This window comes from Festucalex cinctus, chromosome 7, assembly GCF_051991245.1.
Source record: "Festucalex cinctus isolate MCC-2025b chromosome 7, RoL_Fcin_1.0, whole genome shotgun sequence".
NCBI classification, from domain to species: Eukaryota; Metazoa; Chordata; class Actinopteri; order Syngnathiformes; family Syngnathidae; genus Festucalex; species Festucalex cinctus.
Window position 1 is genome coordinate 13,603,137 of NC_135417.1, and position 13,288 is coordinate 13,616,424.

The 13,288-nt window shown below is 40.4% G+C and overlaps 1 protein-coding gene across 1 annotated transcript in view; it reads right to left on the reverse strand.

Moving 5' to 3' along the window:
* Positions 1 to 13,288, reverse strand: part of bbs9 (Bardet-Biedl syndrome 9) — a 61,460-nt gene that overhangs the window by 37,538 nt on the left and 10,634 nt on the right. Inside the window, exons 7-13 of the mRNA XM_077527122.1 lie at positions 11,982 to 12,066; positions 11,156 to 11,339; positions 10,191 to 10,320; positions 6,350 to 6,531; positions 5,933 to 6,009; positions 5,388 to 5,441; positions 5,218 to 5,320 (exon numbers count right to left, since the gene is read on the reverse strand). Of these exons, the coding sequence (XP_077383248.1) occupies positions 5,218 to 5,320; positions 5,388 to 5,441; positions 5,933 to 6,009; positions 6,350 to 6,531; positions 10,191 to 10,320; positions 11,156 to 11,339; positions 11,982 to 12,066 (815 nt within the window). The remainder of the gene's footprint in view (positions 1 to 5,217; positions 5,321 to 5,387; positions 5,442 to 5,932; positions 6,010 to 6,349; positions 6,532 to 10,190; positions 10,321 to 11,155; positions 11,340 to 11,981; positions 12,067 to 13,288) is intronic.

The following is a 13,288-nucleotide window of genomic DNA, read 5'->3' on the forward strand; positions in this document are numbered from 1 at the left end:
CTGCTCTGCTTTCACATAACCTGTGCAAACAACTTTTGGAAAGTGCACTTTTTTGGATATATTTTTACGCAAATGCGCTCAAGTGGCTTCCACTCTCTCCTCTTCATCCTTTCAGGCGCACTGACCTCCTCGCTGGCGGCTGCCTGCCTGGCATTCCGTCTTTCAGCGGGAGGCTTTTAACCCCGGCGCCCCGCGGGTCAAACTGCTCGGACGGGTTTAAGTGCGCTAAGTGTTCCCAAGCCCATTAGGAGCAACAAACACTCAAAAAAGACACACAGTAATCCTTCTCTCTCTCTTTGTATCTCTCCTCGCTTCACTTCCCATCATCCAGCGGGGCCACATCTGGACAGGTCAGGTGGCGGTTCCAAGTGACCCGGAGGTCCGTGTGGTCCGGCCGCTGGGCTCCCAGGACTATTAAAGCCAATTTACGCCAACAACAGTGCAAACAAACTCCACACAAAGGTGACCACCAGAGATCACCTCGCCTCCTTGACCTTCTCGATTGTGTCCTCCTCGCCTGCTAGGCTCTGTTTGCTTAACCTTGTGTCACATGATCAATACAGACCTCTTCCTTGCCAAATTCCTCCAAGGCTCGGGTGTCGAGCTTTTTCCTACGCTAAAACTAATTTATTTAGCATGTTTATATTGTTTTTGTTTTTTTTATATCGGACGAGCTCAACTACAAAAGCCAATAAGCGTCGTTCAGGCAAAAATAGAGCATAGTCCCTGTAACAGTGTCTGCGTGTTCAAGTTAAGTTTAAAGTGACTCCTGGTTGTTTGGTGAAGGTGAAAGTTCAAGAGGGCTGCAGATTCTTGTGGTAAGTTGATAAGTGGCAACTTTGTGTATGTACATTTATGTGTAAAGTTTTTTTGAGGGGACTGACTACAACAAAAAAAACAAAAAATAAAAGAAAAAACACTTAATATATCTATGATTTAACATGGTGAACAGGCAAGGAACCATGTTTGGTAACAAGTTGAAATAAACTTATCCGAAGCATGTGAGTTCTCCCTGCCAAATTGGAAGGAAAAAAAAAAAACAGCCCTTCATCATAGCAAAACCTCAAATCGATCAAACTTTGACGACACGCTCCAAATTTTAATTTGGAAGCAAAAAGCTTCGGAAGTCTGCCATCTTGTGAAGGATGCATGCTTCAATTTTTGGTGGCTATGTGATAAAATCTTGACAAAGATGCTCCTACCAATTTTTAAGGCCACAATTGAAACTGGCTTTGGGGCCAGAATTCTGGAAACATGAAAACTCTGCTTTTATTTGCTATATGCTAAAATAACCATGTCAAACTAAAATCGCAGACTTCCTGTGTCTTTTTGGGCACGGTAACTAAGTTGAGACGTTTTTGGGGGTACACCCATGATAAACATGCCCACCAAATTTCATGACAATAATATAAACCTCCGTCAGGGTCTGATATTTCTGAGGGGGAAAAAATGTCAAAACGTTTGGAAAACGAAATATGTCAGGAAAGCCCTGATAAGATTTGATAGAGGTAACAAGCAAGTGTGCTGTTAAACTCTAACCTTTGACCCTTGCACTGACCAATCTGCGCACACCTTTGAACTGTGAACCTAAACAAAATCACCACTTTCTTCCTGACTTTAGAAGAATGTGCATGAACATGACAATCAACGACCATGGCGTCACAGGGAATGATGTTTTATTTTAGAGAGGAGCGAATGAAATTTAAGCTAGAATGGACACGGAGCGGAGGGAAAACAAAGGAGGCAGTGTGTGTGCGGTTGTGTGGTGAGCCGGTAATCGAGTCGCCATCTGAGACGAATAAAAAGTGAAATAACAATAAAAAAGTGTGTACGTGTGTCTGTGTATGACTATATAAGTGATTGTGTGTATGTGAGTCATCGAGTGACAGTAGCAGGATTAAGCTAATTAGCTGGTAGCCGCCAAAGGCCAACAAAATCTAAAGTAGCGACTTGAGTTACAATCACATCAAAGCTCCGCAGCTGTGAATGTTTTAGTGCTTTCGTTTGTCTTGTCACAAAAATTGGTTCCAGCAGAAAACAGCTTTATAGTTCAAGCTGTACAACCAGAACCAGAAGTACAACACAAGACACCAACACTACTGGAGGGTGTCAGTCACTACATGGTATGGGATATCAAAAATGCTCAAATGTCTTTCTATAAATCTGAAGCACAACATGTGGTAAGAACTGTTTAATTCCTTCTGTCATGTTCTGTTTCCATGTGGTTAGGTTTTGTTTGGTTTTAGGTGTTTGTAGTGTTTTGTCCTGAGTTCTCCGCGTGTCTCGTTATTGTTAACCTTGTCCACCTGCGTGTGTCTTCCCTTCCCATGTGCCCTCTATCTGCTGTGTTTCTCAGGTGTGTCTTGTTAGTGTTGTATTTAATCAGTAGTGTTTGGTCACGCGTTGTGGTAGCATTGTCTTGTCTTGTCCTGTTGAGGTGTGCTGTGCTGTGTTGGTAGTGTTTATGTCTAGTCAAGTTCTCCACGTCAAATCAAGTTCTCCACGTCTAGCCTGTCTGTCCACGTCGTGCCAAGTTTGTCCACGCTCTGCCAAGTCTGTCCACGTCTTGCCAAGTCTGCCCACGTCCTGCCAAGTCTATCCACATTTTGCTACGTCTGTCCATGTCATGCCAAGTCTATCCACGGCATGCCAAGTGTGTCCACATCATCCATTTTCTTAACCGCTTGCTCCTCACAAGGGTCGCAGGGCATTACTGTATATTTTTTATGTATTTATTTTTTTTATATAGAACAATATTTAAGTATTTGTTCATTAAAATGCACATTAGAATGAATTTCGTTCTTTTGGGGAAGACTCGAACGGATTGATGACATTGCCATTCATTTCAGTTGGGAAAGGCTATTTGAGATAACAATTGTTTTGAGTTACAACTGGCATCACAGAACGAATCAAACCAGGCACCACTGCACTAGCACTGCACTTGCGGTGGTAAAAAAATAAAATAAAAATAAAAATAAAAAAAATAAAAATTCTAGCGTGTCCTAGTTGTTCTTCTCGTGTGCTGAATTGTCTTACTACTACACAGTAAATTCTGTAGAGTAAATTTTACTCTGAAAAAGATATTCAGTCTCAGTCTAAGACAGAGTAAACGTTATACTCGGAAGAAAGTAAAATAAAAAATAAAAATCTCACCTGTTGAGAAACAATTACAGAACCTTGAGTGTTTTTGTTTGTTTGTTTGTTTGTTTTAGTTTTTTTACTCTCTTCCAAGTGTAAAACTACTCTTTTTAGAGTGGGACCAAATGTAGTCTTTAGAGTAAAATTTATTCTATGAAATTTATTGTGTAGTGAGCCTACTATTATTACAAAAACTGTAAGACGAGTCTCAAGCATATCAAATACATATTATAAAGGCCCAATGAAAACATATGGGAGAAAGTGACACTATTTAAAGGGCCGGCGCACAATGCAGAGTGCACAGCTGCGCATGGCGTCCAGCTCACTCACGTTGCTGCATGGACACGTCGTCCATCAATGACTGACAGTTCAGAATGAAAGTGCAGTGCACACATCTTGAAATGATAAACAAACTCACAAAAAAAGATGCATAAAGAGCGCATGATGCTGCCGCACTCTTGACGGATGACGCCTGCAGACAACGTGCGCATGACATAAATGGACATTTTTACTCCAAAAATGAACATCTGCTCCATGTATGAAGTTACGACGGATAGTGATAATGGATAGATCGAAGAAAGGAATGGTTACAAAAGAGCAGCTGTGCTGAGAGGAAGTCAAAATGAACGGAAATTGGGAAGAGGCATTTCACAGGTTTCAGAAGGTCAAATTTGAGATTTTTAAAAGACCTAATTGGTTGATATGGACTCAATCATCCATTATAATATTGTAAGAAAATGTTTGTATGAAATATAGTGGGACCTTGAGATATAAGTGACTCGACTTATGAGGCCAGCCTGTGGGCACTTAGGCGTTAATTTCAGTGGACAGCAGGTGGGGAGTGCTGCATAAAATATCATCCTCCTTAAATGACAGAAAACGGATGGATTAGTCTACTAAAAGGGAAGTCAAGCCAAAAAATAAAAATAAAAATCTGGACAATAATATGTTCTATGCAGTATGGATATGGTATTCAGATTAATATTGCGTTAGTGGAATATGAGTTAAGCAGCAAAATCTGGCCATTTTTATCCATTTCAGGGGTCGGCCATTTTGCCACTTGCTGTCGACTGAAGATGACATCACAGTTGCTCAGTTGGCAATGACCAATCACAGCTCACCCGTTTTCTGAGGCTGAACTGTGATTGGTTCTTGTCTCAGACCTGAGTCATCTTCAGTCGACAGCAAGTGGCCTTCTGATGCAGTATTGATTTAAAAAAAAAGAAAAAAAAAAGGATGGAACTCATATTCCACAAATGTGATATTAATCAGAATGTCATTTTTAGACTAGTGAGGTCACATATAACATATTATTTTCAAGAAATGTTTAAGGTTGACTTTCCCTATTCTTATTCCCCAAGCTGAATACAATTCAGAATACCATGTTTCTACGAGTGGGGGAACATAGGATATATTAGTGGAAAGAAAATTTTGACTTCACTTCCACCACATTTTATAGTGAATACAGAGTAATTACAAATAGTGTATGAAGCATTTTTTTTAAACCCGTGAACGGCAAATTTGAAGATCCTGTATCATTTTAAAGGACAATTCTGATCAATTTAAGACTTTTGAATGATCCCATTTGGAAATTTGTGGAAAGCGTGTGTGATTTTTCTTGCTCAGTTTAGATTTGTATTTCTTCAAATTCTTCCTCAATGCTGGTCTGTGTTTGTTTTTTCTTCGTGGGTTGTGGGAGCCAAATTACAGTTTCATATGTTTTTGAGTTTGAGTCTTGACTCCCACATTGGTTGTTTAAATATTGCTGCTGTGACAATTTAATCTCCCTCTCGGGATGAATCTTTTCATCTCGATATCTAGTCTGTGCTTTTTGAAAACGTTGAAATCGTTCCCATTATTGCAGCTGCTTGAGGTCAATCCACTTTTTTTTTCAACCCTCTATTGTCCAAAGCGAAACTCGAGTATTTTCACATATACGCATACACAAGAGTACAAGTTTGTGCACCCAAAGGATAAGAACAATCTGCAGACAATTCGTCACAATTGCTACAGATCAGATGCAGCCAGAAGACAAGTTGTCCAACATGTTGTCCGTGCAAACACATACACATGACTGACCTAAAGGTTCCAGGACAAACTGGTCCTGGGTGACTGCAAGCGGAGGCTGAACAACAGCGGTCAGCTTGGACGAGGCCAACGGGCTGCTGGCCTTCACTGTCACCTGCACACATTTAGGAGGAGGATGTAGAAATACGATAAAACGTCCTCAAATGCGCTTCTGAACTCACCTTCACGGTCACTGAAGGGACAGGGAAGCCGTCCATGTCTTGGATCAGAGCTTGCTGTGCAACGAGACAAAACAAATGAGGATATCAGTATTTCATCAAAGTGAGTACATCTGTCATTTTTTGGGGGAAAACAAAGTATGCTAGCAAGCAGGGATGTAACGATATCCAAACATCACAATAAGATATGAAGGTCACGGTACGATAATTATGACGATATTGTGGGGAGGTTGGTGATACAAAAAAGGTCACAATATTGTAAAAAAAAAAAAACAACAACGGATTTTAAACATAGAAGGGCCAAAACATGCCTTATGAAAATTAAACTGCACTACAAAACCAGCCACCACAGGGTTCTAGAACTGCACACATGAAAATCAACCTGACCTTTTGAAAAGATGTGCTGCTTTTAATATCGTGACATGACGCCGATGATATATTGTGGCAGTTTTAATATCGCGATATCACGATATTGCCGTTATCATTACATCCCTGCTAGCAAGTCACAAGACACAAAGCACATGTGTACTGCATGCGCGTGCACATACCGACGGGTCATCCATGTCAGGAGACACACATGCTGTTACCGTCAAGTCCTTCTCCCTTTCACCTTTAGGCAGAATGTCTGAAACACAATTTTTTTGTCATATTTATGCTAAATCACTCCATTGGACATTTCATAAGGTACAGCTTAAACGCTTGTAGGAGGGGTAAAACTAGTCTATTATTTATTTTTTTTATTATTATTATTATTTGTATTTTTGTGTATATATATTTTATGGTCTCTCGAGAGCGCTGATTTTCACCTACTACAGGTAGGTCTGGAATGTAACCACTGTGATAAAGCGGGGAACACTGTCTATAATACAGATGGAAGTCTTGATCCTTATGATATTTTGATAAAATTCAGAAAACTGAGAACAGTTTAACTTGTATATTAAAAAATCCCGCATCATCCCTCGTACCCTGAGTCCTGCTGGCTTCTCTGATGAACTTCTGCAGCCTCTTCATCTCGGCCTCAGCCTGCTCATAGTCCACCTCGCGGGCATCAACTTTGGGCGTGGAGTAGAAGGACGGGTCGGTGCCCATGTACGAGCACAGCAGGTGGCCGTCCCAGCTCAGGCTCACCACGGCGCCCTTCAGATCCCTGACACCACAATACATTGCACAAAACATAAAGGGTTGGGCTTGTCGATTATAGAAAAAATAATAATCATGATTATTTTGGCAATAATTGAAATCCCGATTATTCAAACCATTATTTATTTTTTGGTACAAAACAAGAAATTGTTTAAGCATTTAAAAATATCGTGACCCATTAAAAAAAATAGAAACACCATAATTATGTAAGTTCCTTTTGGACCAAGCAGAATTTATCCATCCATCCATCCATCCATCCATCCATCCATCCATCCATCCATCCATCCATCTTCTTAACCGCTTATTCCTCACAAGGGTCGCGGGGGTGCTGGAGCCTATCTCAGCTGTTTTTGGGCAGTAGGCGGGGTACACCCTGGACTGGTTGCCAACCAATCGCAGGGCGCACAGAGACAAACAACTATCCACACTGACAAGCACACCTAGGGACAATTTTGGAGTACCCAATTAACTTGCCATGCATGTCTTTGGAATGTGGGAGGAGACCGGAGTACCCGGAGAAGACCCAGGCGGGCACGGGGAGAACATGCAAACTCCACCCAGGAAGGCCGGAGCCTGGACTCAAACCCGAGTCCTCGCAGAATTTATATTAATATTGAATTAATTAATTAAGTAATTATTTATTTATGTTGGCAAAAACTTTAAGTTGGAGTGCAACTTGTGCACTTTGCAGTAGGACAATTTTTTGGTACAAAACCAGAAAATATGTTGAAACGTAAAATAAATAAATAAATAAATAAATAAATAAATAAATAAATAAATACATAAATAAATAAAATATTAAGACAAATAAAACAAATTTGAAACACTATAATTACGCAAGTTCCTTTTGGATGAAACAAAATGTATTAAATTAGTTATTTTAAAATTGAAAAAGGGTGCAAATGTATACATTTAAACAACTTAATTTTTTTTATTAATAATCTTTTGTTGTTGTTGTTGTTTACAAATATGCTGATATTGTAATTGTGGAGTGTAATAATTGAAATTGCAATTGAATTTTGATTAATTGGACAGCCCTAATAAGGGGTGAAGCCAAAATGAGTTGAAACTAAGTAATTTACATGTGTGTAGCATGATGTGCAGGACCAAGAGACAACAAAGAGACTACATGCAACACAGATGTGAAGCATTCTCACAAATATTCTTAAGTAGTATTTGAGTCATTTTAATGCCATAATTTACAGTTAGATATATGCATGTAGGTCCGGTGCTGGAATAGTATTCAACAAGTGCTCTATGCAACACAGATGTGAAGCAGTTCTCAGAAACATGCTCATGCATCTAACTGTGTGTGCAGTAATTCACCGGAAAGCATTTCCCAGTTTATGCAGTAAATGTCAAACAGCCTAATAGTCATCTTTCTTGAATTTATGTAAAATAATAACTCATTTGATGCATTATTTTCCACAAATCTATTATTCTAAATTCTTCTATTTCTGTGTGTCCCACTTCCTCATTTTTTTATGGGCAAATACATCAAATATACGTAAAGATTTCCTGACAGAACAAAAATGGGAAAAGGGAGAAGCAGGAAATGCTGAGTGATGCAATAATGTGTTTTAACAGCGTGAGTGAGTGCGTGTTAACTGGTTGCAGATGTGTCGTGCTTCCAGGCCAACGAGGCCTTAACACACACGCATGCACACGCATGGTGTACACACACACACACGCACACACATGCGCGCGCACAGGGTGGCGGAGTTCAGGTGGAGGCTCCGCACCTGCATGGGTGGAAATCGCCTGCATTTAAACGTCCACTTTAACTGCCGCGGAAACACACTCACGCACGCGACCGACTGTGACGGAAACACACTCTTTGCCCACAGTGGGATGTTCCCACCCACCGCTGTTGATGTTAACGTGAGCAAAGACACCAAAGAACCCGACTGGGGCCACATGTTGGGACGATGGAGAAGGTCACTTCAATGAGGTGACGGAACCCCGTTGCATCCAAACGCGTGTCAAAGATGCTGTGATTTTAAACTAGTCACTGACCGATATGGTTTTTTCAAGGCCGAATCCGATTCCGATTATTAGTAGTCAAGGAGGACGATGACCGATATTTTTAGCCGATATTCATTTGCAGTAAAAGAGAAATAATTCACATCAAAATTGTTGAAACCGATACCGATTATTAGTAGTCAAGGACGATAACCGATATTTCTTGCCGATATTTATTTGCAGTAAAAGAGAAAATATTAAGATCAAAATTAAAAAAAAAACTTTTTCTTTTCATTTTAAATTATATTGATATTAATGTGAAAAAAAAAAAAATCTTTTAATTTTAAATTATATTGACCGCTTTGTTTAAAAAATGATAGCAGAAATTGCAGGGAGCTTCCAGCGTTGTTGAGCTAAACTAAATAGTAAACTATACTAATTTCAACATAATTTCTTAATTTTATTTATTTGTTTTTAAATTTTTTAAAATGAAAAGTGTAGGGAGTTCCCAGTGTCAGGATCATTTTTTTTTTTATAAAGTGGAAATTTAAATAATCCCATAAACGAAAAGTTCCCTGTATCTCACTGAGAGACAAATGCATGCGAATGTAGCTAATTTGGGGTTTTCATTAGGGTTCAAGGTTTCAAAAGATCTTCACAAACAGCAAAAACATTTCTGAATATGTTCGAAATGTCTTTACGACAAAGTAAAAACTGTGAACAACAAATACTGATGAAAAGCCTAAATCCACTACGTTCGCAAGCATTCACCACTCAGTGAGAGACCAGCTTTATCGGCCATCAGATTGGTAAAAAGGCCGATGCCGATATTTGTCAAAATGTCATATATCGGCACCGATAATCGGCTCAGCCGATAATCGGTCTATCCCTATTTTAAATTATGTCATGTGATAATGTCACAAACTTTATTAACTCATTTGTTCCCAAAAACTTATATGTTCTATTTTTAATCTATTAAGTGTCCCAAAGACGTATTTATACGTTTTTTATGTTTGTTTGTTTTTTGTGCTAACGCATACAGAAGGCTTTTTAATGCAGTCTCTCAACTGCTGAGAGTGGGTGAAAAAGAAAATTGTAGTAATTACAAAAACGGCCAGCAGTTGGCAGCAGAGTATGATCAACCAGGGCCATGATAAAACATGATAAAAGTTTCCCCACAACTCTAAGCAGATTTGTGAATAATGATGAAACTTAACTGTATTCTAATGCTAATTGCTGCAAAACGGAAACAGATAGAAATATACTTTATTTTCCCGATGAAAGAAGAAACTCTCATCTTTCTTTTGGTAGGTACAATGTTGTTATAGCAATAAAGCACAGTATTCTGTGGGCCTTACAAAACCAGTCAAAATCCAGTAAAACAGCTGGGAGTTCAGGGGGTTGCATGTCCAATTTTGTGGCGATAGGTAATACTGGTATCAGGAGATTTTTTTTCTTTTTTTTCTTAGCTTTCCAGGGGGCGCTACCAAGTTAGTTATAGGGGCTCATGTTGCAAATTGTTAAAATAAATACATTTTCACGAGGATACATGCACTTGCAAAAGTTGGTGACTTTTTCGGGATGTTATGTTGAGGGCCCCAAAAAGGCAATTCCCTTGTCACAAAACTAATAAAAGACAACGACTCCGGCATGTGTGCGTGCATATGTGTTTGTACGTCACCACTACATGGGCGTCACACTCACGGGAAGTTGGCGACGCGAAGCGCCACGGGCACGAAAGCGAGCTGGGCAGCCCACTTGAGCGTGACGTCTTGGTACACCAGCAGCATGTTGGTGTGGTTGCCTAGCAACAGGTTGGTAGTGTCATCGGTCACTAAATGGAAAACAAGGACAAAATATGTATTAGGGCAAGTTGTGCCCATCGTAAAAGTGCTTTTTTATTTGTATTTTTAAAAGGGGAAGGGGAGAATGTCAGATATTACACATAAAGGTCACTTTGTGGTTATTTCTTGCTGGATTACTTACTGTAGAGCTTTTTATTGAAATGAAGATAATTTGGTGCTACACGACCACAAAACGGAGAAAAAGAATTAGTTTTTGGTTCGAGGTTTGGAAAACCCAAAATGGCAAAATGAGAATAAACCTTGTGCTAATGTTCTCTGCGTGTGCAGGCTTTGCTTCCGCCACCCAGCTAGAATATCAAAATTATTTTTAGGGCTGGAAAAGTGGTAAAAAGGCACGTGATAAACTTTGCAGCCACAAAGTGGAGAAATAACCCAAGTGATGACATCATAACATTTCATCAAGTGGCTGCATATGAACTCGCGTATACTTTTCCCTTGAAACATGAGCTATAAATACGAGACGTGCATTATACAAACACACGTACATGTACACGCACGCACGTGTGCCCATCCGGGAGCAGCGCAGCTACCACCAGGAGAGATCTGAGGTGACGACCACACGCAAAACAAACATCTCGTTGGGTCAAAGTGGCGGTCAGCGAGGAGGGGGGGGTCAAAATGACAGAGTGCGTGCGATTGCATGCAAACACACCTGCTTTTATCTGTCGGTTTTGTCATTTACACGGGAATTTAACGAAGTCGATCGAATACACAATTCAAAAATCATCATTCACCCACTCACTCATTTCCATCAGTCTGTCTTTCCAGCCGCAAATGATGTGCATGTGTCCGCGAGTGACTCACACGAGGCGTACGGCAGGAAGCAGCTGGGGTTGAACTCCAACTTCTTCATGAAGTAGATCTGCCCGTTGTCACGCAGGCAGTAGAGGTTCCGCTCGCCCAGGATGAAGATGGAGAAGGACGAGTGGGAGAAGGAGGCCACGGAGATGTCCAAGGCCTGCTCGCCAAGAACCAACGTCCAGTCGGGCTGCGGGGGAAAACAGTCCTGGTCAACTTTTTACTCAAATTCAATTCAAAATTTTTATTTATCTGGATTGGCTGGCAACCAGTTCAGAGTGTACATCCCCCGCGACCCTTGTGAGGAAGAAGCGGTAAAGAAAATGGATGGATGGATGGATGGATGGATGGATGGATGGATGGATGGATGGATGGAACAATTACAATGCATTTTTGTTCAATGATTCTTTAACCTTGTGTAAAAAGTGCTTTATAAATAAAGTTGAGTTCAGTTGAGTTTATACACTATTTCCATCCACTCATTCACCCACTAACTCCCATTCAACTCTTCGTGAACCTTAGTGACATGTTAACATTTGTACCCGTCATGTAAACACCGCCATACTCCTTTATGTGGTTCTTTAAATCAGTGTGTGTTGTCATGGTTACCTGCATGCAACATAAGGCTTTCCATGGACGCTAATGGGAGGGCAGCAGAGTGCAAGTAAAGCGCCTCCTTGCCAAGTACAACTGAAACGACGCCAAAAGTGTTGAACGAGCCGTGTCAATGAGTTTATTCTTGCAAATTGGGCTTGTTAGCGTTAATGAGCGCTAATGGTCGCCACAGGAACAAGTGACATCACAGTGGGGTTGACTGGAGATGAGGACTCACCGTCAGCTTCTTGATGCCGGTCTTGGGGGGCCGGTCGGGGTCCTGGCGGCTTTCGGCTTCCGTGGCCACGGCCAGAGTCTCGTACCTGTTGGTGCGGAGCAGATGTTAAAACGCCGCGAATGCCACCTGAAACGCGTTGATGTTGGCGTCTTGGGTATGTGGAACATTCCAGGGAATTGGCAGTCATGGCACCCTGGCAAGAATGTGTCCTCCTTAAACAGCTGGACCAACACTGCGTGGCCCGGCCTGACCCAACTAGAGAAGCTATTTGCAATGAGAAAAGCATCAAACACCTAATTTCCCTTATTACGAATATAGCTACACAATAGAGAGAGATGAGTACAACTAGACAGGTGCATGGGTAGGATAGCTAAAACTAGACAGATAAATGGCTAGCTAGAACAAGACAGACAACAAAACAATACATAGAACTAGTTACTATCCAGATGGATGGATGGATGGATGGATGGATGGATGGATGGATGGATGGATGGATGGACAGGTAGATGACGAACAGATGGGTAGACAGACATACACAAGTAGACAGACTAACAGCTAGATATTTAGAACTAAATGAGAGAGAACTGCTTTCTTTCTCTCTCAACATAGAAGTTGAAAAATGTTAAACTAATAGAAATATGGCTGCACCTTTTAGCCATTGATACTGTAATTTCATAATAATTCATACGACTGAGTCAAAATGAAAAAGGTGTACTGTAAAAAAAAAACAAAAACGAGCGTGATATTGATTTGTGTTGAGGTCATTTTTGTGCCACTAGATGGCATAATTGCATTTGCAAGAGGTTGGTGACAGCTGATATACATTATTATTATTAAATTGATTACTTTGACATTGATGTGTCTGCTGTGTTGCGACTGGAATTCCAGTACAGTCTTTCCAAGTAAGGGCCGGTCATTAATTGTGCGTTTAAAAAAAAAAAAAAAAAAAAAAACTTTAAATGAAGTCAAACATTTGACACCCCTAATTCAATTGCTACTTTTAAAAAATGCCTCTTCTATTCATTAAACAAAACAGTTTTTTTTCTTATTATTTTTTTTTTTTGTGACAATTGGAACATAATGAATTGGATTTACACGATTTCCTATGGGATAATTCACTGTATCTTTTCTTTGTTTCGCCACCTGAAAGTATTTTTATGACTCAACAGCTGCGAATGGTCTCCGCCAGGTCGGACCGACACCCGGCCCACACATTTTATGCGGTCCCGGGGTGTCCCGCTCTATTAGCGCCAACGTCAGGGCTGTTTATCGTTATGCGTGAAGCCCAAGTGGATAAGAGAAGGGAG